The 20,461-nt window shown below is 42.4% G+C and overlaps 1 protein-coding gene across 1 annotated transcript in view; it reads left to right on the top strand.

Moving 5' to 3' along the window:
- The first annotated feature begins 911 nt into the window (after positions 1-911).
- DNAJC2 (DnaJ heat shock protein family (Hsp40) member C2) overlaps positions 912-20,461 on the top strand; it is a 23,394-nt gene continuing 3,844 nt past the window's right edge. Inside the window, exons 1-13 of the mRNA XM_075599642.1 lie at positions 912-1,083; positions 2,945-3,135; positions 4,877-4,952; positions 8,553-8,651; positions 9,297-9,438; positions 10,003-10,083; positions 11,258-11,323; positions 12,089-12,180; positions 13,138-13,259; positions 14,542-14,691; positions 17,117-17,205; positions 18,331-18,400; positions 19,676-19,863. Coding sequence (XP_075455757.1) covers positions 1,026-1,083; positions 2,945-3,135; positions 4,877-4,952; positions 8,553-8,651; positions 9,297-9,438; positions 10,003-10,083; positions 11,258-11,323; positions 12,089-12,180; positions 13,138-13,259; positions 14,542-14,691; positions 17,117-17,205; positions 18,331-18,400; positions 19,676-19,863 — 1,424 coding nt within the window. The 5' untranslated portion in view covers positions 912-1,025. The remainder of the gene's footprint in view (positions 1,084-2,944; positions 3,136-4,876; positions 4,953-8,552; positions 8,652-9,296; positions 9,439-10,002; positions 10,084-11,257; positions 11,324-12,088; positions 12,181-13,137; positions 13,260-14,541; positions 14,692-17,116; positions 17,206-18,330; positions 18,401-19,675; positions 19,864-20,461) is intronic.

Here is a 20,461-nt window from a genome sequence, read left to right as displayed (position 1 = left end):
GGTGTCTCTGATTTTTCGATGAACAAAAATGTATATTCAGAATATTATGATATTGGGTTTCAATGCATTTCAAAGGTGCACTTGATACATTTAAAAAATCTTTGGTGGGATCATTACTTAGTTTCTTATACAATACATTGTCGTTGAGTAATCTTTATGCTTCCACAATATATTCACTTGTCCCGAAGAACTACCCTTAGCCCCCCCCCCCCTTATTTATCTGCTTGTCTAACTGTTACATGATCCAATTGGCATAGTTGATTTATAGCCTTCATTTCTCCTTTGGTAAGATTATACTTAGGCTGGGGTCATGGTGCCGCAGACCGTGCGGACGCTGAGCGATCAGACTGCCTTAAGGTAGTGTTCGTGTCCATGCAGCGTAGGGCGCAGAAGCAGGCGCACGTTGCGCAAGAAATCAAACTGATTTTTTGGCGCGACAGGCCAGTCACGTGAGCGGTTCGTCCATTAAGGGTGAGCCAGCTCCGTGACGCCCTAGTCACGCACCCCACGGCCCGTCCACCATGGCCAGGGAAAGCACCCGCTTCACGCAGGTCATTTCCCAGCCTCCGCACACGCAAAGGCACCGTCCAAATCGTTTAACACAAGGGAATAAAAAGTATCAATATAGCTGCCCTTGGACTGGTATGGAAAGATGTTTAAAATAATATAATCTGCAATATAATTAATTTGGAGACACATGCATACACATATATAAAGTTATATAATGTACACTGCCTGTATGTATATATTGCAAGTATATGTAACACACACACACAGTACATGTAAAGCAATACAGTTGATCCCCATGAGTAGAGCTGTGCGTGAGTGATTCATCCTCCCCCTTCCTGCAGTGTATGGGCCTGAAGTCTTGCAGAGTGTGTGTAGCCGGGCGGACGGAATTTGCTGTGACACACGGCTGTGACCTGGAAGTGCTTTTGCTGCTTCCATGCGGCTTTGTCCGTTGGTGCCGGTAGACGCAGCAGAGAAGACACCGCATAGCGGCGAGAGCGCCCGGCCCCGGCACCATGCTGATAGAAGCGCAGGCCGAGCACAGCACCGCGGTCACCAGGGCCCTCTATGCTGGTGAGATACCGAGCACACCTAGGGCTCTGTGCCCCACCTCAGCCCCCCGGACTGTGTCCACTAATACCAACCCAGCAGCTCATGCATTGGATGTATAGGGTTGTATGGTAGAATAACAATAATATGCCTTCCATGATTATACGAGAGAGAGAGAGAGAGAGAGAGAGAGAGGAGAGAGAGAGAGAGAGAGAGAGAGAGAGAGAGAGAGAGAGGAGAGAGGAGAGAGAGAGAGAGAGAGAGAGAGAGAGAGAGAGAGAGAGAGAGAGAGAGAGAGAGAGAGAGAGAGAGAGAGAGAGAGAGAGAGAGAGAGAGAGAGAGAGAGAGAGAGAGAGAGAGAGAGAGAGGAGGAGAGAGAGAGAGAATGAGAGAGAGGAGAGAGAGAGAGAGAGAGAGAGAGAGAGAGAGAGAGTTGTGTGTTGTGTGTTGTGTGTTGTGTGTTGTGTGTTGTGTGTTGTGTGTTGTGTGTTGTGTGTTGTGTGTTGTGTGTTGTGTGTTGTGGTTTAGCCGGCAATGATTTTCTCCCCTATTGGGATTTATAGCGTGCTGATTAGGCTGGTATATTAGGTTAAGGTAAGAGTTAGCCTGGTATATTAGGGTTTATGCTGGGCTGGCATGTTGGGGTATGGGTTGCCTGCTATATTTGGTTTAATGTAAGGGGTTAGGCTGGTATATTAAGGTATGGCTGCTATATTCGGGTTAAGGTAAGAGGCTGCTTTATTAGGGTTACGGTAAGAGTTAGGCTGGTATATTAGGGTTTTGCTGGCATGTTGGGGTATGGGTTGGGCTGCTATATTTGGTTTAATGTAAGGGGTTAGGCTGGCATGTAAGGGTATGACTGGTATATTAAGGTATGGCTGGTATATTCGGGTTAAGGTAAGAGGCTGGTTTATTAGGGTTACGGTAAGAGTTAGGCTGGTATATTAGGGTTTGGCTGGCATGTTGGGGTATGGGTTGGGCTGGTAGTATTCGGGTTAATGTAAGGGTTAGGCTGGTATATTATGTTTTAGCTGCATATTGGGGTAAGGGTTAGGCTGGTGGGATACTGTCATGCTGAGCAAGTCTTTATACCTGCTGGCCTCCAAAAATAGTGAGCAGATTATTTTGTTCTTAAAGTGGCTGTCCTTTCCAGATAGGTTGTTAGACACCTTACAATGTCCAGCCAATGCCATTTTTGTCCTGTAGTATATTTTTGGTTTGGACAGAGTGTAAAATGATTGCTTGATTCTGGTGAAAATGTGATACAACTCAAATGGTAGTAATGTTTTGAATGCCACTTTAGGTACATTACTGCATAATGTTCTTTGGCCAGGGTTCATCAAGCTGTGATGTGGGTTATTGCATCCCAAATCCAGCAGTGACTGCCATTCAAGTTAATGGCATTTACCAGGGTGTGATACTACGCATCGCGGCGTGATGAATTCTCAACCTTTGTCAAATAAAACCTGTAAAACTACTCTTATGTCTGAGGTTTTTTTGCAGGTACTACTGTTTTCTGGGTTAATATTGTATCTGGGGCTTCTTGAAATAGCCGAAGGATTATAGGCACATTGCTTTGCATACTGTATTTATATCCCAAGGCAGAATCACAGATCTGAAATCTAGATCCAAGTAGTATGAATGTCAATGTATTTGTAAGCCTGCTCGTAAAATTGTTTTCAGTAAGGACGCACCCTGTCGTGAGCACAATGAGAAGAGAAAAGCCTATTTAAAAAAAAAAATTGCCTACCATAAATCCACTTTGCAACCAGAGACCAGTTTCACAATGCAGATTCAGTGGCCAAGCAATAGAGTTAGTAACAGTGAGTTACGTTGTTCGCCATGGATATCTTCCTGGTGTGACTGTATCTTTAATTTGTTACAGCTTCGGTGCTGTGTCAGGTGGAACCTGTGGGACGATGGTTTGAAGCTTTTATTAAGCGCAGAAACAGGAATGTGTCGGCCTCGTTCCAGGAGCTGGAGGATGAAAAGGAGTCGTCCGAGGAGTCAGACGATGAAGAGTTTCAACTGGAAGAATTTGCTCTGCTGAAAACACTTGATCCCAAGGACTGGAAGGTTCATATATTTATATATTTACCTGATCTGTTTGAAATCAGGACATCATAAGTCTGGGGAGACCATCCTAAAATATGCTCCCCACCCCCCCTTGAAAATAAACATATTGCATGGTAATATTGTGTATATCCAACACTTTCTGCACCTCAATGTTCTTTATTAATGCAGAAAATATGATTTAACAGCTTCATTGCCCATGATGCTTAAACATTGAAGGCAGTTCTGGGAATGGAAGGGCAACATTGCCCAAACACAAATTCCCTTATTAAGCTTGCAATGTTTGCTCCTGCTAAAGCACCCGAGCAGTACACGATTATAGTGGCACTCCACTAACAATGAATTATATATATATATATATATATATATATATATCACACTTTAAATAGTAGTAGCATTATTGTATTGCATTAAAAAAAAAAAACTCTGCAAAACCTAATACTTAAAAATCTACAGGTCTTCCCACCTCCCCCTGTAATTCCCTTAACAGATAAAAATGATATAATAAAATAAATATTTTCTCATTGCAGCCTCATTTCTGTTACCTTCAGAAGAGGTGGTTATTTTAAGTGATCAGAAGCCTTTAAGTTTACAAACCGATATCTCCATTGTGCTCACATACAAAATAAACTATGGGAAGCTTTGTAAATAGGTCCTTGCACCAGCGACCATCTGCTGTCCCCTTTCATGTTGTGTTGTAGTCTGGGATTCTGGTTGTTTTTAGCTTGTGGTTGCTGTTGATCTCCTACACTGCTAAACACAGTAGTACCAGAACATGTGGTCAGGGGCTAACACTCGGATCAGAGAATTGTAGTGCAGGGCTCCTGGTCACATTTTCAGCCCACCGGCAGCATAGAGCTGTAACAAGACTAAAGTCCCTCTCACCTGATGGAGGGTGTGTTCGTCCCCCCACCCCATACACTGTGAATGTATCTGTGTCGTGCTGCGCCAGTCATGCTAAAATGTCTTGGTGTGTAACTTTCCTTTGTCGTCTTGTTATAAACACAGAACGATCACAAGTGCTGATCATTCTGAATATAGACTTTACACATCCCATAAAAGGAGATTGGCAGCCATTGCTCATACTGTACGTTGAGCTTTTATTTAACCCTTTCTGCACTGGGGGAAAAAAATAAGGGCACCAGACTTGGCAGCTCAGCCGCAAAATGCATCTGCAAATATTCAGCACTTCTGTGCTTATTTCTTCCCTCCTTTTTAGTAATTTGTGTCTATGGTTGAGTATAAAGTTTGTTGGTTGTGATTTTAAATATGGAGAAGCATTGGGCGTTTCTCCTTCCATGCTTAAGCTGGGTATAAATGTTTGTTGCATTGCTTTACATTTATACCATGCTACTTTACAACGTTGTCTCCCATCAACGTTTCTTTTTTGTTTTTGTCTCCTAAAATTACAATTTTAAACATTTCTTGTAATGGAGAGAAGTCCTCTCGGCCTGCAGGAGGCTATAACTGGTTTGCCATTGGGGTAGGCCGTGTCCTAAAATAATTCACTCCTTGGTTGTGGGTAAACCCCTTCTTCTTCCTTCTTTTTTTATTGATGCTCAAGAAATACATAAATACACACAACATCCATTATGTTCAGTAACATCCACACAAATCATAAAAACATATATTCCTAAATCTATTGGGGGGGAGCTCTTTCCCTTGCTTCGTGAGATCTTACGACTTGATCATAATACCTCTCCGTTCCCCAGGTAAACTCCTTTTCTAATGTCTTTCTTTCCAGAACCAAGATCACTATGCGGTGCTGGGACTGCGGAATTTGAGGTACAAGGCCACGCAGAAACAGATCAAAGCCGCTCGTAAGTTATATGGGGGGCAGTAGCATAGAACGAGGCTGATTTTTTTTGTATTTTCTTTGTACTGCGCAAGCGGTGGCGGATCACTCCAGCTCTGCCCACTTAATTTAATTAATTTCTTATATGCATATACTCAGAGGCATGACGTCTGGCTGTGTCTCACCTTAAATTCTTTCACTCGCATCACGTTCAAATCACCCAAGTATATCCATTGTTAAAGCAGCGGTCACCGGTGATTGCGGTGTTCTTTTTCCCTTTTTTTCCCCCCATTACTTTAGGACAGGCCTACACAACTCCAGTCCTCGAGGGCCGCAAACAGGCCAGATTTTCAGGATATCCCTACTTCAGCACAGCTGGCTCAATTAGTGGCTCAGTCATACTGAGCCACTAATTGAGTCAGCTGTGCTGAAGTAGGGATATCCTGAAAACCTGGCCTGTTTGCGGCCCTCGAGGACTGGAGTTGTGCAGGCCTGCTTTAGGAGATCTCCTCTTGTCCTATCCACCCAATCCAGTGCTGGTTTTATTTTAAATCTGAGGCTTCGTTTGTGAGAGAGAAGCTTTTGAAATATTAAGGGAGCGTCTTTTTATTTTTTATTTTGTCCGAAGCAGCTGATTGGGCCATTTTCGGTCAAAAGTGGGAATTTAGTACGAAAACTACCCAATCGTCCGTTTCAGACAATATAGAATACGCCCTAAAGTGTCTGTGAGGTTAAAATGAAGCTGTCCTCAGAGTCCAGTGCAGTCTGAAGGTTATCAATGCAACCAGCAGCTAGAGATGAAGAAAATCATGTTTTTAATACTAGTAGGTGAGGGATATTATCCCAATGATCAGGTCTCAGCTGTCCCAGGAGTATAAATGCGTACTCAGAGTATTGGTTTATAGTCAAGGTACTTAAGAGCATATATGAGTGCTATGGGAGACTCAATGAAGCAATATAAGCATAGGTATAAATGTACTAGTAACGCTGGATGGCTAGCTCAGATCTCCATATATACCATAAAGGTCCTGCATAAGCCCCCAGCAAAACCAAAAAGTACATACCATAATCAATGATTGTGAGACCTCCCTCTGCAGCACAGCTCTATCCTTGATGGGTGGGTGCGTCACGCCAGGCGTAATTGAAGAAAAGTAGTCCCAGAGGGTCCAAAGGCGGAGCACTGCCGAACAAACAATGGGGGCTGCAACCAGTAGCGTATAAAAAGGCTTATTTGGTGGTCAAGCAGAAGTACATAGTAACTTTGACGCGTTTCGGGACCTGCGTCCCTTTGTCAAAAAGTAAATTCGCGTCTGCACACATACCTGTTATATAGCGAATCCCCCGCCCCCGGCGATGACGTCACAGAGCCTAAAACTCACGCGAGTCAGTCAGAGGGACCAATCCATTGGCGGACACAGCCACCAATGGGAGGCCTCACTGCAGACTCGCCCCCCTGTGAGCCGTGGGATCGGGAGCCGCCTGCAACTGAGGAGCATGTAAAAAATATACATAACACAATGTGAAAGGTTAAAAACAAGTATAGCATAAAGCTATTATAGATTAAAAACACGAATAAAACACCAACAAGACAATGGTGAAACTGTCTGATATACATAGGATTATAGCATAGAATGGACCCAACATACATAATGCAATCTATCAAAGAAATAAATGGACAGAGCAACATGGCCAACATTAGTATATTTTACATATCGTGGGAATAAGTTGTGCCAGGGCTGTGTGAAGAACTATATAAGTATATATGAGTATTGTATTGTCATCATCATTGTATGAGTATTATCATCATGATATCATATAGATTGTGAACATATAAGAATGTAGTTGACAATAAATTCTATATAAGGTCATCTAACCAACAATCAGGATATCCTTACTCATTTTAGGGTATATGGAACAATATAACATCCAATCCAGGAGGAGATAGGGAGTCTCTCTTGAACCAAAGAGAGATGTACTGGATTTATGCCCTTGGGACAATGGCACCCAGGGGCATGAATCTAGACTGGGAACTCAAACATTTTCTGGTATAATGAGTGAAGATTTCCCAAATGTACCTACCCATCGCACTATATGTATTGTTTAACATTGTTGATACTTCGGACTTGAGTGGGATTTATGTTTGATTACTGTACATGGCATATTGACTGAGTAATACACCTTCTATGATGAATTATATGCCATGAGAGCGATTATGTGTTTACTTGTAATCAAAATCAACCACATAGGTCTTTTCCTGTATGCATATTCATACACTGCATTAACATAATTGATACGTTGTATATGTGTAGATAGAATATATTTTGCTCTACACATTTATTTATATGCTGCAAGAGCTCATTGGCCCTGGATTGGATGTTATATTGTTCCATATACCCTAGAATGAGTAAGGATATCCTGATAGTTGGTTAGATGACCTTATATAGAATTTATTGTCCACTACATTCTTATATGTTCACAATCTATATGATATCATGATGACAATACTCATACTTATATAGTTCTTCACACAGCCCTGGCACAATTTATTCCCAGGATATGTAAAATCTACTAATGTTGGCCATGTTGCTCTGTCCATTTATTTCTTTGATAGATTGCATTATGTATGTTGGGTCCATTCTATGCTATAATCCTATGTATATCAGACAGTTTCACCATTGTCTTGTTGGTGTTTCATTCGTGTTTTTAATCTATAATAGCTTTATGCTATACTTGTTTTTAACCTTTCACATTGTGTTATGTATATTTTTTACATGCTCCTCAGTTGCAGGCGGCTCCCGAGTCTGCAGCGAGGCCTCCCATTGGTGGCTTTGTCCGCCAATGGATTGGTCCCTCTGACTGACTCGCGCGAGTTTTAGGCTCTGTGACGTCATCGCCGGGGGCGGGGGATTCGCTATGTAACAGGTATGTGTGCAGACGCGAATTTACTTTTTGACAAAGGGACATAGGTCCAGAAACGCGTCAGTTACTATGAACTTCTGCTTGACCACCAAATAAACCTTTTTATTCGCTACTGGTTGCAGCCCCCATTGTTTGTTCGGCAGTGCTCCGCCTTTGGACCCTCTGGGACTACTTTTCTTCATGTTTTTAATACTAGACAGGACATGCTCAGAGAGTAATATACGAACATTTTATGAGTTAAACTTATCTATAGGCTTCGGGGTGGATGGCTGCTCTTAACTTACAAGGAATTACTATTCGCTGAGCATCAAACAGTGTAAACATTGATAATGCAACAAACGTCTTTTATGATGGCAAAAACATGATTCCCAAACCCACGATTCATGCATTGGAAATCTGTTTTGGAATTGCAGAGGGCTCTGTTCCCATGTAAGGATCAACTATGTTTTTATTGAAAGAATAATTGTTTCTTTTTAACGCACTCTGTCATGAGCCTGTTTTTGTGTGGTCCTTAGTATTCTTTTTACATGGCTTTCTTCCAAACCGATCATTGTTGCTTTGGAAGCTGCCGTAAATGTGCTGCTAGGATTTCACACGAGAGGTGGCTGCATTAATGGCTGTGAAGAATTAACTGTAAAAGGTTTCTGAAATGTACGGTGTTCTTGTTTAGTAAAAGGGACCACCTCTCTCTCCTCTTTTCCTCCAGATAAAGCAATGGTCCTGAAACACCATCCTGACAAGAGAAAAGCCGGCGGGGAGCAGATCGTCGAAGGCGACAATGATTATTTTACGTGCATCACAAAAGGTGAGATTAAGATATTGAACCTTGACTAGTAATCCCACAGCCCTGTACCTTGTGGTTTAACAGAGAGCTTGCAAACTGTTATATGCAAAGAAAAAGTCACATCTGTGACGAAGAGGCTAAATAACTTTTCAACAATAAATAATTCCCCTCCAGGGAAGCTGCCACAAATTGCTTTAGGCCTTTCAGGCAGGGATGGTGGGGTAGCCTACTTCAGTCTTCAAGGGCCTGTTATTCGGGATATCCCTGCTTCATTCTGACTGAGCCACTGATTGTCACCTGTGCTGAAACAGGGATATCCTTAAAACCTGGCCTGTTGGTGGCCATTGAGGACTGGAGTTGGCCGCCCTTGGTGTAAAGCAGGAAGAAAATTGAGAATATAATCATTTTGTTTTGAAAAGAAAGAAAAAAGACAATAAAGATGGCCACCATGTTGAATCTTGATAGCTGCATCATGTGAATTGCTGTAGCACTCCTGGTTGTGCTCTGCCAGTTAAAGCAATACACGTTGCATTAACTGTGACATAACTGCAGCTTGGGCAAGGGCTTTTAATAATGGCTTTGCTAACTTTGCTTACATCATGACTGCTTTATACATTTGCTATTGCTGTTCTACACTGAACCCTTTCTTTGTTTTGCCATTTCTAGCATATGAAATCTTGTCTGACCCTGTGAAGAGAAGAGCTTTCAATAGCATAGATCCAACTTTTGATAATTCCGTACCTTCTAAGAATGAAGCAAAAGACAACTTCTTTGAGGTGTATTGTCCTGTATTTGATAGAAATAGCAGGTAAGGTAACTGATCTACCACCAATAAACCCACAATGGAATCCCTGGGATAGGATATAGGAGTGGCCACTTACTGTACTCATTTAAACATTATTACCCAGGATCCTCTGCACCTATCAAATCTCCCAATTTATGATGTCACATGAATAATGACACCTTATTGTATTAAAAAGTAATTCTTTTGTGTGAGCCCTGAACAATATCTGTGTGTATAAGTCTTTATGGGTGGCGGGTGTACAGAGAACGTTTGAATGACTGTTTTGACTTCTTTATGAAATGTTTACAATTTCAAGTCTAAAGAGATGACTATTTAACATACATATATATATAATATATATATACCAAATATATTTCTGCTCCTGTCATTGACCCCTTTCCCTCCAGAGGGCGCTGCAACACGTTACTTTGCAGTCCCGTCTGGCAGCAGATCGCCTTTCTAGCCAATTATCCCTTTTAGTATTTTGGCATTATGGACATTTTGAGGTGCACTGTTGAATAGTTTGGCTTAAAAAAAACCCCATCTATATAAAGCACTTTTATAATTTGTTTATAAATTGCATTGCAGGTGGTCAAACAAGAAAAACGTCCCGAAGCTTGGAGGCGTCAACACGTCTATTGAAGATGTCGATGCATTTTATTCATTCTGGTAGGTCTGTTTGTAAGTTGTTTATAATATTGTGTGTGTGCGTGCGTGCGCGTGCGTTTGTGGTGACGTGTTACTACCACAGAACATTGACCTCGGAACAATAACGCCAGTAGAACAAGATAGAGTTCTATGGCAGCACGTCCTTAAACAGTTTGAAATCGCCCCTTTATTTATGTTGGTTGCTCAGACTGCTGAAAATAAGAACAATGTTTTCAGGCTCTTTCTTAGTCCCTCGGGGGACAGTAAAGGGCCACGGATCCAAAACGTGACTGCTTCCGTTGGTGTGAGCCGCGGTCGAAAAAGCAAATGTGTGGCGCCGGGAAACATCTCGGCCGCAATGTCTATGTGGGGAGTTGGTGATGTGGTGGTTTTATTATTTTATTGAAACCTATATAGGGTTTCTCTGTGTCTTATACACACACGTTTCCGTCGCCACGTTCGCTGCCACTGTACCTCTGCATCTCTCCGAATCATCCTGCACTTCTCCTTTACCAAATGGGAGGTTCAAAAACCCAGACTGGGCTGAGATCTCGACCTAGTAGGTGCAATTTTAGAAAGGCAGGTGAACAATATTGTAAATAACTCGTCAGTGTAATTAGCTTTGTTGGATTCAGTAAAAAAAATTGTGCTGATATATTTTTTTTTTCTCTTTCCTCCCCACCCCCCGTGACACATTCCCCTTTTTTGTTGCTATGAAATGAATTCTTACCAGATACTTATTGTACTAAACCTACAAATCATTTAACTGATGCAAAATAAAGACTTTACAGAGAGCAACAACAAATGAGCACGAGGTTCACAATTTACCAACAGCCCAGCTACTCGATTTTGTATTTCTTTTGTAACGGCATTTAAAGGGGTCAATATCTCTGGAACCAAAGCGTCCTCTGGAGATGAAAGCAGCGCGGTTCTGCTGTGTGGGACCCTCGGTATAAATGCTGCCAAAACCCCCAAAACATAACTGGTAAAATAGGTGGGATTGCTGCATTAAACAATCTTATTTTAAAAGAGATGAAGATCTTCAGTATAAACAGTTGGCATGGAAACATTCAAATTAAAAAAATGTGTATGTATGCGCCAAAAAATGATATAATTGTACTTGTGAGTACTGTAAGCTTGTTGCATGTATTTAGTTTTAACAATTTTACATTTTTTTTTTCTCTCTCAATACAAGGTATAATTTTGATTCTTGGAGGGAATTTTCGTACTTGGATGAAGAAGAAAAAGAAAAGGCAGAATGGTAAGTGTTGTTTTTTTTTTTTTTAGCACTTGCAACAAAGAAAAATAAACACCTTTTTTATTTTTGGGTATTAGCCTGCCAGGTATTTTGAATAGTCCAGAATATCAAGCGTGCAGACCTGTGATACTGGGATGCACCCGCTTTATATTTTTTGTTGTTCACTACTGATCATGGCTTTACAATAAGACCAGCCTGTTAGAACATCAAGACCATTTATGTGCAGACCTAGTTATACTCCGACGTATGTTGCTAAAGTTTAGTGTGACATAAAGGGCTTATAAAATTGTTGCGGCAGTCTTCGACTGAAGCACCTGTGCTGAAGGAGGGATATCCTTAAAACCCGACCTGTTTGTGGCATTGAGGTCTGGACTTGGTCACCCCTGGTTTAAATTGAGGAATAACAGATGTTAGTTTGGCATTTTATTTTTATTTGAGAATCCTTTATGATGTCGCTGCTTTGGAGCTTAACTCAAAATGAATGAATTAAAAATGAGTGTTTAATGCTATAGGATTTAACACTTGTTGGGTATTACTAATTCAGTAGAGTTGTAAGAATGACTTTATTTGAACTGCTGTATATTTAACAACATTGTGGTGCTTAGATGTTTCAGTCATTCGGGTGAGGGGGCCTTGTCTATAACATTGTACATTGTTGTGTCTGTTGTGAGTAATGACCCAGTAAAGAGAAATGAACCTGGATTGGGAAATCATACCAGATAGAGCACAAAATGGCCACAAAATAATGTCCCTTTTTTCTGCTTACAGTCGTGATGAAAGGAGATGGATTGAAAAACAGAACCGAGCAGCCAGAGCACAAAGGAAGAAAGAAGAAATGAATAGGATAAGAACATTCATTGGTACGTGTCAACGTAGTTTCCTTCAATCCATTGCTTGCGCCTCCTGGCAGTAAGGGAGTTTAAGGTGCCCAGTTCCATGTATATCTGCACAGACTTACTGATACACGCAGAGGCACAGATGGATATATACAGCGGTATGCAGGTATTTCACAGGCACAGCTGTTACACACTTAGATTGTAAGTTCTCTGGAACAGGGATTCTTTTCCTATTGTACCCTTTTAACCCACTGAGTGTCGGAGGGGCTGCAGCCCCTCACTGATGACAGAAGGGGAGAAGTCCTCTTCCTGATGGCGTTCGCGACACCCCCTCCTCCTTCCACCCCCCCTTTCCTCAACCCGACAATAAATTGCTGTAAGATTATGACGTAGCTACTACGTCATGGGGCCCCTGGAGTTCCAGAACCCATACTGTAATACCTACGTCTGCCCTATAGATCTAAAGGTCTAGAGGGCAGACGTTGCACGTTGCATTATATTGTATTCTAATGTCTGTTTTGTAAATCTCTGCATATAATGTTGCCACTATATAAAAAAAATGGATTAAATGCAGTGTGGCAACCATATAAGCAGAGAAGGAAGAGGCTTACAGTTTGTATGTTGGTTTGTTTCCTGATTTTATGTATGGGAATAATTGAGCTACTTCCTAATTTGTATAAAGCCCTTCAAAACAGAACATTTATTTTAAGTGTGTGTGTGTGTGTGTGTGTGTGTGTGTGTGTGTGTGTGTGTGTGTTCCTAAAAAAAAAAAAATAGTCTAGCACACCAAAAATTAGGAATAGTCAAAAGAGGTCATTTAATGACTTAGAGAAGTCATGGCAGCATCCAGCGTTTCGGTACGCGACAGGCACCTGTATCCCTGAAGGGGTTAAGGAAAAGTGAGCACATCCATTCCACGTCCGGCGTTGTAAGGGGGAAAGCCAGGGTGGAACTGACGCGGTAGTTTGTTTTCCCCCCCAGACAACGCCTACAGCAGCGACCCTAGAATAAAGAAATTCAAAGAGGAAGAGAAAGCGAGGAAAGAGGGAGAAAAGAAAGCGAAGGCAGACGCAAGGCGAAGGGAGCAGGAAGAAAAAGAAAAGGTGAGGACCGGCGGCGTGCGTCCGTAACGCATGCGGATACTCGCGTGCAAATATTCCTCTACTGTACTAATTAGGTGATCCTTCCTATATATCTGTTTCTGCAAGATCAGTGGGTTCCTTCATCCAGCAGTTGGTCGACACACACTTACCAAGCTCAAAACTCCAAAACCCAGTCCCACCGTATTCTATATTGTGCCAACTGGAGCACTACTGGGAAAGTAACCTCAAATATACTACGGTAAATAAGGCTGCCCCGATGCACATCCAATATGACCGATTTATTTGGTTAATTTCTATGTTTTTCTTTTTTTTCTTATACGTACGGGTCATTTATTAGTTCAATCTTTTGGCCAAAACATGTCAAGGTAGACCCTTTCTTTTGGTATCATTTATTAATATTTAACGATTTGTAGAATATTTAAGATATTTCCTTCGGACAGCAAATTCCCCTAACAAAACCTTTTTTAAAGCTTCAGGGTTTCCAAATTAGTTTGTGAGAAGCGCAAAGCAAAGGTAGTTTCAAATAAGTGTATAATTTTCATTGGCGGGCGGCCCCAGCTATTTTGTGTGAAATAAAATCAATTTCATGGTATGCCGAGTAATGTGTCATAACACACATGACTGATATCGCTTGTACTCGGGGAAATACAGTGGGTACCACTCTCCTCTCAATCGGTCAAAGCTGCAGAATTTCCAGGCCCAAAAGATAGAACGCTTCACAATAACATAGAAATGTGTAAAATTACTGATTCCTAGGTTGGTGTCGCTGAAGAAATAAATAAGTGATTTAAAAATTGATATCACAGCAGAAAAATGTAATAAAAAAAGTCTTATTTTAATCAAATTAAGATTTAGGGTTACATGTGATCTGCCAAAACAGCCGTTTGTCTCCAGCTGAAAATCCCTATTAAATTCTGTGCATTTTTGGCTGAAAAAAGGGCCAAGAACTATCGCTTTGGTGGTTACAGTATTTATTTTTCGTTTTCTGTGTTAATTCTACTGTTAAGCTAGAGATGTCTGTTTCAAATGTCGTAGTCCGACTGCAATACCACAAGATTATAACGATGTGCCTTTAAGCAATGTAATATACAATGTAATACTATACATTATGTATGGATGTCCTTTCTATACTTGTATAATGCTGGTTGTGCAATAATGGGAATATAGTGATATAGATGGATCGATAGTAAGGTGATGTGTGCAAGTGCGGTGCCCAAGTGCCTAACGTGAGCTATATGTGATTCTAAAGAAAGCCACTAACTGAAGCATCTGCATATCACAGCAAAGGCAAGCGGAGCTGGACGCTGTTCGCCTAGTGAAAGAGAAGGAGGACGAGGAAGCCCGGCAGCAAGCGTTGCTTGTGAAGAAGGAAAAAGAAATACAGAAGAAAGCAATAAAGAAAGAACGGCAGAGGCTGCGGACATCATGCAAGGTCGGTAGAGGGGACAGGTAGCGCTTGCAGATGAGTGAATGTCATGTAGAGTGTGCTCGACTACCGTCCTCAAAATCAGCCTCTCCCCCCAACAGGTCAGGTTTTAAGGATATCCCAGCTTCAGCACAGTTGGCTCAGTCGAAGATCAGATAGGGTGCAGGAAAGGGTAATGGATAGTCACAAGGGGCAAAATGCAAGTGAATGGGCCATATACTGATGCAGTCATATTAATCTTCGCCCTGCACAGCCTAACCACCCACCCTTGGGCAACTACCACCTTCACACACCCTCCCCCTCTCTCCCCCCCCCTGTCATCTACCCCCAACAAACCAGGTATATTTTTAACCCCTTCATTACCTTAGCAACTTGCCACTAAGGTAATGTAGCTACTTTTTTTTAATTATTATTATTTATATAGTATTGAAGCCGGGGGTGTCCTGAGTTGACCCGCATTTAATTTCAGCCCCGGGGACCCCCTGCTTCCCGAGTTTCTGGCCCCGGTACAGGGTACCGGTATCTCCTGCAAGTTTTAAATGTCCCGATTACATGGGCCGTGATGTGGGAGAATTAAACTTGCAGGAGATACCAGTGGCAAAGAGAAAACCAGGACTGGCGCCTAGGTGTAGATAGTGTCACAGTCAAACAGGAGAGAACAATGGGATGGTAACACCCACTGTTAACCAAGAAAGCTGAATAAAGTACCCACTATTAACAGATGACAGGATAAATATATGAAATATACCCACTCAACCTAGGCAAAAAAGGAAAGTCTTCGTTTCCCTTGGAATGTGCTGGATGGATGTGGTAAGGGAGCGGGATACCATATATAAAGAGAAGAAAAAATGGAAAAATAGTACAGCACTGTTTGGCACAATATGCAGTTCATGAGCAGTAATCCGCATACATTATACTCACATGTAGAGCAGTGAGTTAGGGCATGTCACCCTTAAAGTGTACAGGAACAGTGGTCCCACGTAAAGGAACCTCTAGAAACCAGGATGGAAGGATAGGGTGCACGTGGTTCCCGGAGGATTAACAGGTTGCAGGTTTAACAAGCCTGAGGCACATGGAGATAAAGTGGCATGATCAAAGCCTCCAGTCCTTGTTTTCGTTCTCCAGCAGCAGCCGCCTCCTGCCTGCACAGCCTCCTCCGGCGCTCCCTCTCGTAGGCCTGTGGGTTACGTCCCCCTGGCTTTCTTGAAGTTGTTAAGTTAATCAGCGGTTTTAAACCCCCGCTCCTATTCTTCGCACAATGTGACTACAGCTTAGTCTCACCCATGCAGATAATAACAGTGACATACCAAGGTTATTATCTGCATGGGTGAGACTAAGCTGTAGTCACATTGTATATAATGTATGCGGATTACTGCTCATGAACTGCATATTGTGCCAAACAGTGCTGTACTATTTTTCCATTTTTTCTTCTCTTTATATATGATATCCCGCTCCCTTACCACATCCATCCAGGAGATACCAGTGCCTGAAACGGAGGCCTGTACCTCGGGAAGCAGGGGGTTCGGGGCTGAAATTAATTCCGCTGCGGAGACCCCCTGCTTCAATCCTGTGTAATTCAAATAGAATAAAAACAGCGCGTCGCCTGTTAGAGATGCGCAGGGAGAGGGAGCGCTTGTGTCTGCTCTCACTGCGCAGCTCTTCCAGACTGGTGCGGCCCAGTTGGATTAACACAGCAGGAGTTCCATTCAGAAGCAGGGACCCCTGCTGTGTTAATCCTGATGGGCTATTAGTCTGGCCGTGAGGAAGCCGCGATCTGGCCATCGTCAGGCTGCCTTTCCGCTGCAATTTCCTTGAGGAAAACTGCTAAATGATTCTGACTTCACCTGTGGGGCCTTGTGTTCTGAGCCATGCTACTCTATGTGGTACCTTCCAGCACGGCTTGGTTAATATGGCCACTTACAGCCCATTCAACTGAAGGGGTTGTAATGTGTCTTCTGGACTAGTAGGTGTCTTTGAGTAACGCATCTTGGTAAATCTGGCCCTTTATCGCTGATTCACTTGAATGGGCCTGTAAGGTGTTTTCCAGCACACATGGTTTTATGGAGTAGCATTTATGTATGCGCCAGAGTGCCTTCTCTGTAGCACCTGAGACATTGTGAATCGATACCACAAAGAGTTTTTCTACCACATCGCTGTAAGGCCGCGTCCATAGTGCTGTATATGGCGCGAGCTACGTAGCTCTCGCTGAGACACTATGACGCATATGCGCTTAGTGCTAGCACGTGCACATGCGCTTCGCAATACAAACAAGTTTGTATTTCGAAGCGCGAAGCCACGTCACAGAAGCGGGGAAGCTAGCTCGTTCCACTATGGACGCGGCCTAAGACTTTGCTACCTGAGAGCGCTGCTATGCGAAAACCACATCACACTGGGGGGGAAATAACTTTTTTTTACTTCTCTATTTCCACAGAATTGGAATTACTTTTCTGACAATGAAGTAGAAAATGTAAAAATGATGGAGGAGATTGAAAAACTGTGTGATCGTCTCGAAGTAGCAAGGTAATACACATTGTTTTTCGCTACCTCCTTTTTTCCCATTAAAAATGTATTGCTGTTCTCTATTGGCAGTGAACCTGGTTCATATAGGAACTGCATTGTAATTAAGGGGTATAGTTTTGACACAATTGTTTTAATTTTCACAATACTGAGATCTGCAGCCAATTCTGAGAGAGAAATCTTATTTCTTATTTTTGGGGAATGTGCCTAATGGGGGATGTCTGCGCCTCGTTACCATAATGTTGGACTATGCCACAATAATAATCCACCACTTGGAGGCAGCATATTTCAGGCATAGGTGTAGGCATAGCAAAATATATCATTAAACCAGTTCAGCTCAGAACGGGCGTAGAATTCACCGCTTCTCAGTCCTGGTGGCAATAATCTGCAAGATGCGCTAAGGATCAACAGGACACCTGGGATCCATTTTGTTGTTGCTTTTCTCTCTCACTTTTTAGTCCCGACGTGAACCAAATTGGGGTGTAGATTAAATACCCTTCTAAGAGGGAGAGTAGGCTGAGGTAAATAGCCCCCCATCAATTTAGTACTACTATTTACCCATGGTCACTGACCCGACTGGAACGAGGTCCTTATACAGACCATCACCGTCTCAGCCACCAGTTCCAGAGACTAGCGAGTGCATGTCATCGGGAACTATTTACCTCGGCCTAGTCTCCCTCTTAGGAACGACTCTCTGGCTCTGGTTACCCCTTTGTTTTTTCCCTCTCTGTATCATTACCCCGAGTGCACCCACATATTTACTATTTTTGAGCTGAGTGGGTGCCCCCCCCCCCATGTCTATGTTCTAGTGAATGACTCGCCTGTATTGTATGTCTTTTTATTTATATAGCACCATTAATGTACATAGCACTGTATGTCTCATACTAAATGTGTGATCCAAGCTTTCGCTTTCAATATAACTTTTGGATATAGAATTAATATCTCGCGCAATTAGAACTTAAAAATGATTGATTGAACTTGATGGCGTTTTTTATTTTATTTTTTAAACCCTTTTTACTAGGTCAATGTGTGTGCATTAACCTGCAACATTGTGTATAATTATTTGAGGTCCAAACCAAACCATATTGTCTCCCTAACGTGCTTTTTTATTTTTATTTTATTTTTCAGTTTACAATCCTTAAATGAGACACTATCCACAAGCTCAAGGGAAGAAGGGAAATCTGTGGTGGAAAAACAGGTATTTTAAGTGAAAGCAATAAAATAACACAGCAATTGTATCTTCAGTGCGGCTGCAATGTATAAGATGGGCATTTCATTGGCAACTTTTATGGCTCAGTTCTGTGTCTCTTAGTTGCACATTTTCATGCATTCTTTGTCTATCCCAGTTTCCTCTCCTCTATTGACAAAACAAATGTATTGTGACCTATAAGGGCACACATGGGGGGGAGTTTAAAGGGCAAGTGACTTGGATAGGAATCTCAATAGCTATTATCAGCCATAATAAGCGATTTGTAACTGTGAGTAAAAAATAAACCTGCACATCACAGCTTGTACCCGTAGTATGGTAGAACATTGGTGCGCAAACTGGGGGGCACGCTGAACTTCATGTATATTGCAACAATGATGCTTGCATAGAAAAGTAGTTTGGCTACGTAACCGTAACCGCTGGTAAGTATCTCGTCAGTTTTATCCTGCAGGGGGGACACTTTCTTTCCGTTTTGCCCTGACTACATTTAAAGTTGCAGTCCCACTTGCCAGACTCGCCCTCCACTTTTTTTTCTTTTTTATACTTTGGGAAGTTGGAGGGCCCCAGGAGCTGAACTATGCTTTTTTCCCTTCAGCCACGCCCTACCCTCCTTTTACCAATATACTTAACAGTATGTTGCAGGGAGGGGAGTTTAAATAGCCATCCAATAGGAAGCCATTGGTCTGCGGTTTGGCAGCCATTTTGTTTGCCCCGGAGGCAGACTTAAACCCGGTAACTTCACTGGTAAGTATCTCGGGTTCCCTGGAACTGAAAAGAGTGGTTCAGCTCCGGGGGACCCACGGTCTCCAGCCTGTGTAGAAAGAAGAAAAAAGGGGGCGGTGGAGATTAAAGGGGATTGCTGCTTTAAGATGCACTGAGGAAAGCCTGGTGCTGGAAATCTGGACATGTGAAGCCTGTAACCTTATATCATTCTATCGCCTTTATTCTGTTTGCTGTGACTGGTGCTCTCTGGTATTGAAATGGCACTTGGAGTTCTGCTTTGTACCCACAAAGAGTTGAAAATCTGCAACAATTGAACGTACTGTTATTGCCTGTTACAATAGTGCCGCTGTTTTATGTACAGCTTATATCCAAACTTATTGTAACTAGGAAGATGCACCGAGAGATGCTCGTTCTATACATGCTCTTTTCTGTGCATTAAAGTTTATTGGCGACACATTTCTTAAGATGGATGTGACATGCTGTCTGTAACTCCTCCTGATGGGCTGCGCTGTGTCCGTGAGGATAATGCATGTTTTCCGTTAGATCTTAGAAGTAAATGCGCAGCTGAGACGAGAAAAGGAGGAGGAGGAGGCTCGTATGCGACAATCCACAAGGAGCGCGGAGCAGTCTGCCGGGGGAGGCAGCGGGAGCAGTAGCAAGTCTTGGTCAGAAGACGACTTGCAGCTATTGATTAAAGCCGTGAACCTGTTTCCTGCTGGAACGAACGCAAGGTAAGCTGATCAGACATGAGCTTCCCTAGGATTGTCTTCGCACGAATGAAAACCCCACTGCTGCCAGAGACCCCGCAGGGAAGCCGAGGGAGCAGTGTGTTTAATGGGTACATTGCTTATTTTGTGAAGACTGTAATATGTTCCCATGAAACATGAACGTGCTGCTGAATAAAACACTGTTGAGTAGCTGCACTTCACCAAACTTCGAATAACTATTTTGCTTGGAAAGGAGGAGGCACAAAAAAGACCTAGGAAGTACTCTCCAAGTACTAATATTGGATATATTATAGGGATATTGGTTGTTACTGAGGTTGTAAACATTGCAGGGGATGGTGATGGACTGAAGATTAAATCTGGAAATGTATAATGATATCAAGAACAAGATTTAGTAAGTGGTGCTCACACACCTAGCTGATTCACTTGAATGTTGATTTTGAGGGTACGGTCTAGTAAATGGTCTTCGTGCACCTTCTCACCCATTCATGAAGGTGTACTATGACTTTACACCGTTTAGTAAATCTGAGCCTCACTTTATACATCTTGGTATGGTCTCTTAAGGACTAATATGAGTATTAAGTGCATGTGAAGAATGTCCCAA

This window comes from Ascaphus truei, chromosome 5 (genome assembly GCF_040206685.1).
Source record: "Ascaphus truei isolate aAscTru1 chromosome 5, aAscTru1.hap1, whole genome shotgun sequence".
Taxonomy (NCBI): Eukaryota; Metazoa; Chordata; class Amphibia; order Anura; family Ascaphidae; genus Ascaphus; species Ascaphus truei.
This window is presented reverse-complemented; position numbering and strand designations above follow the sequence as displayed.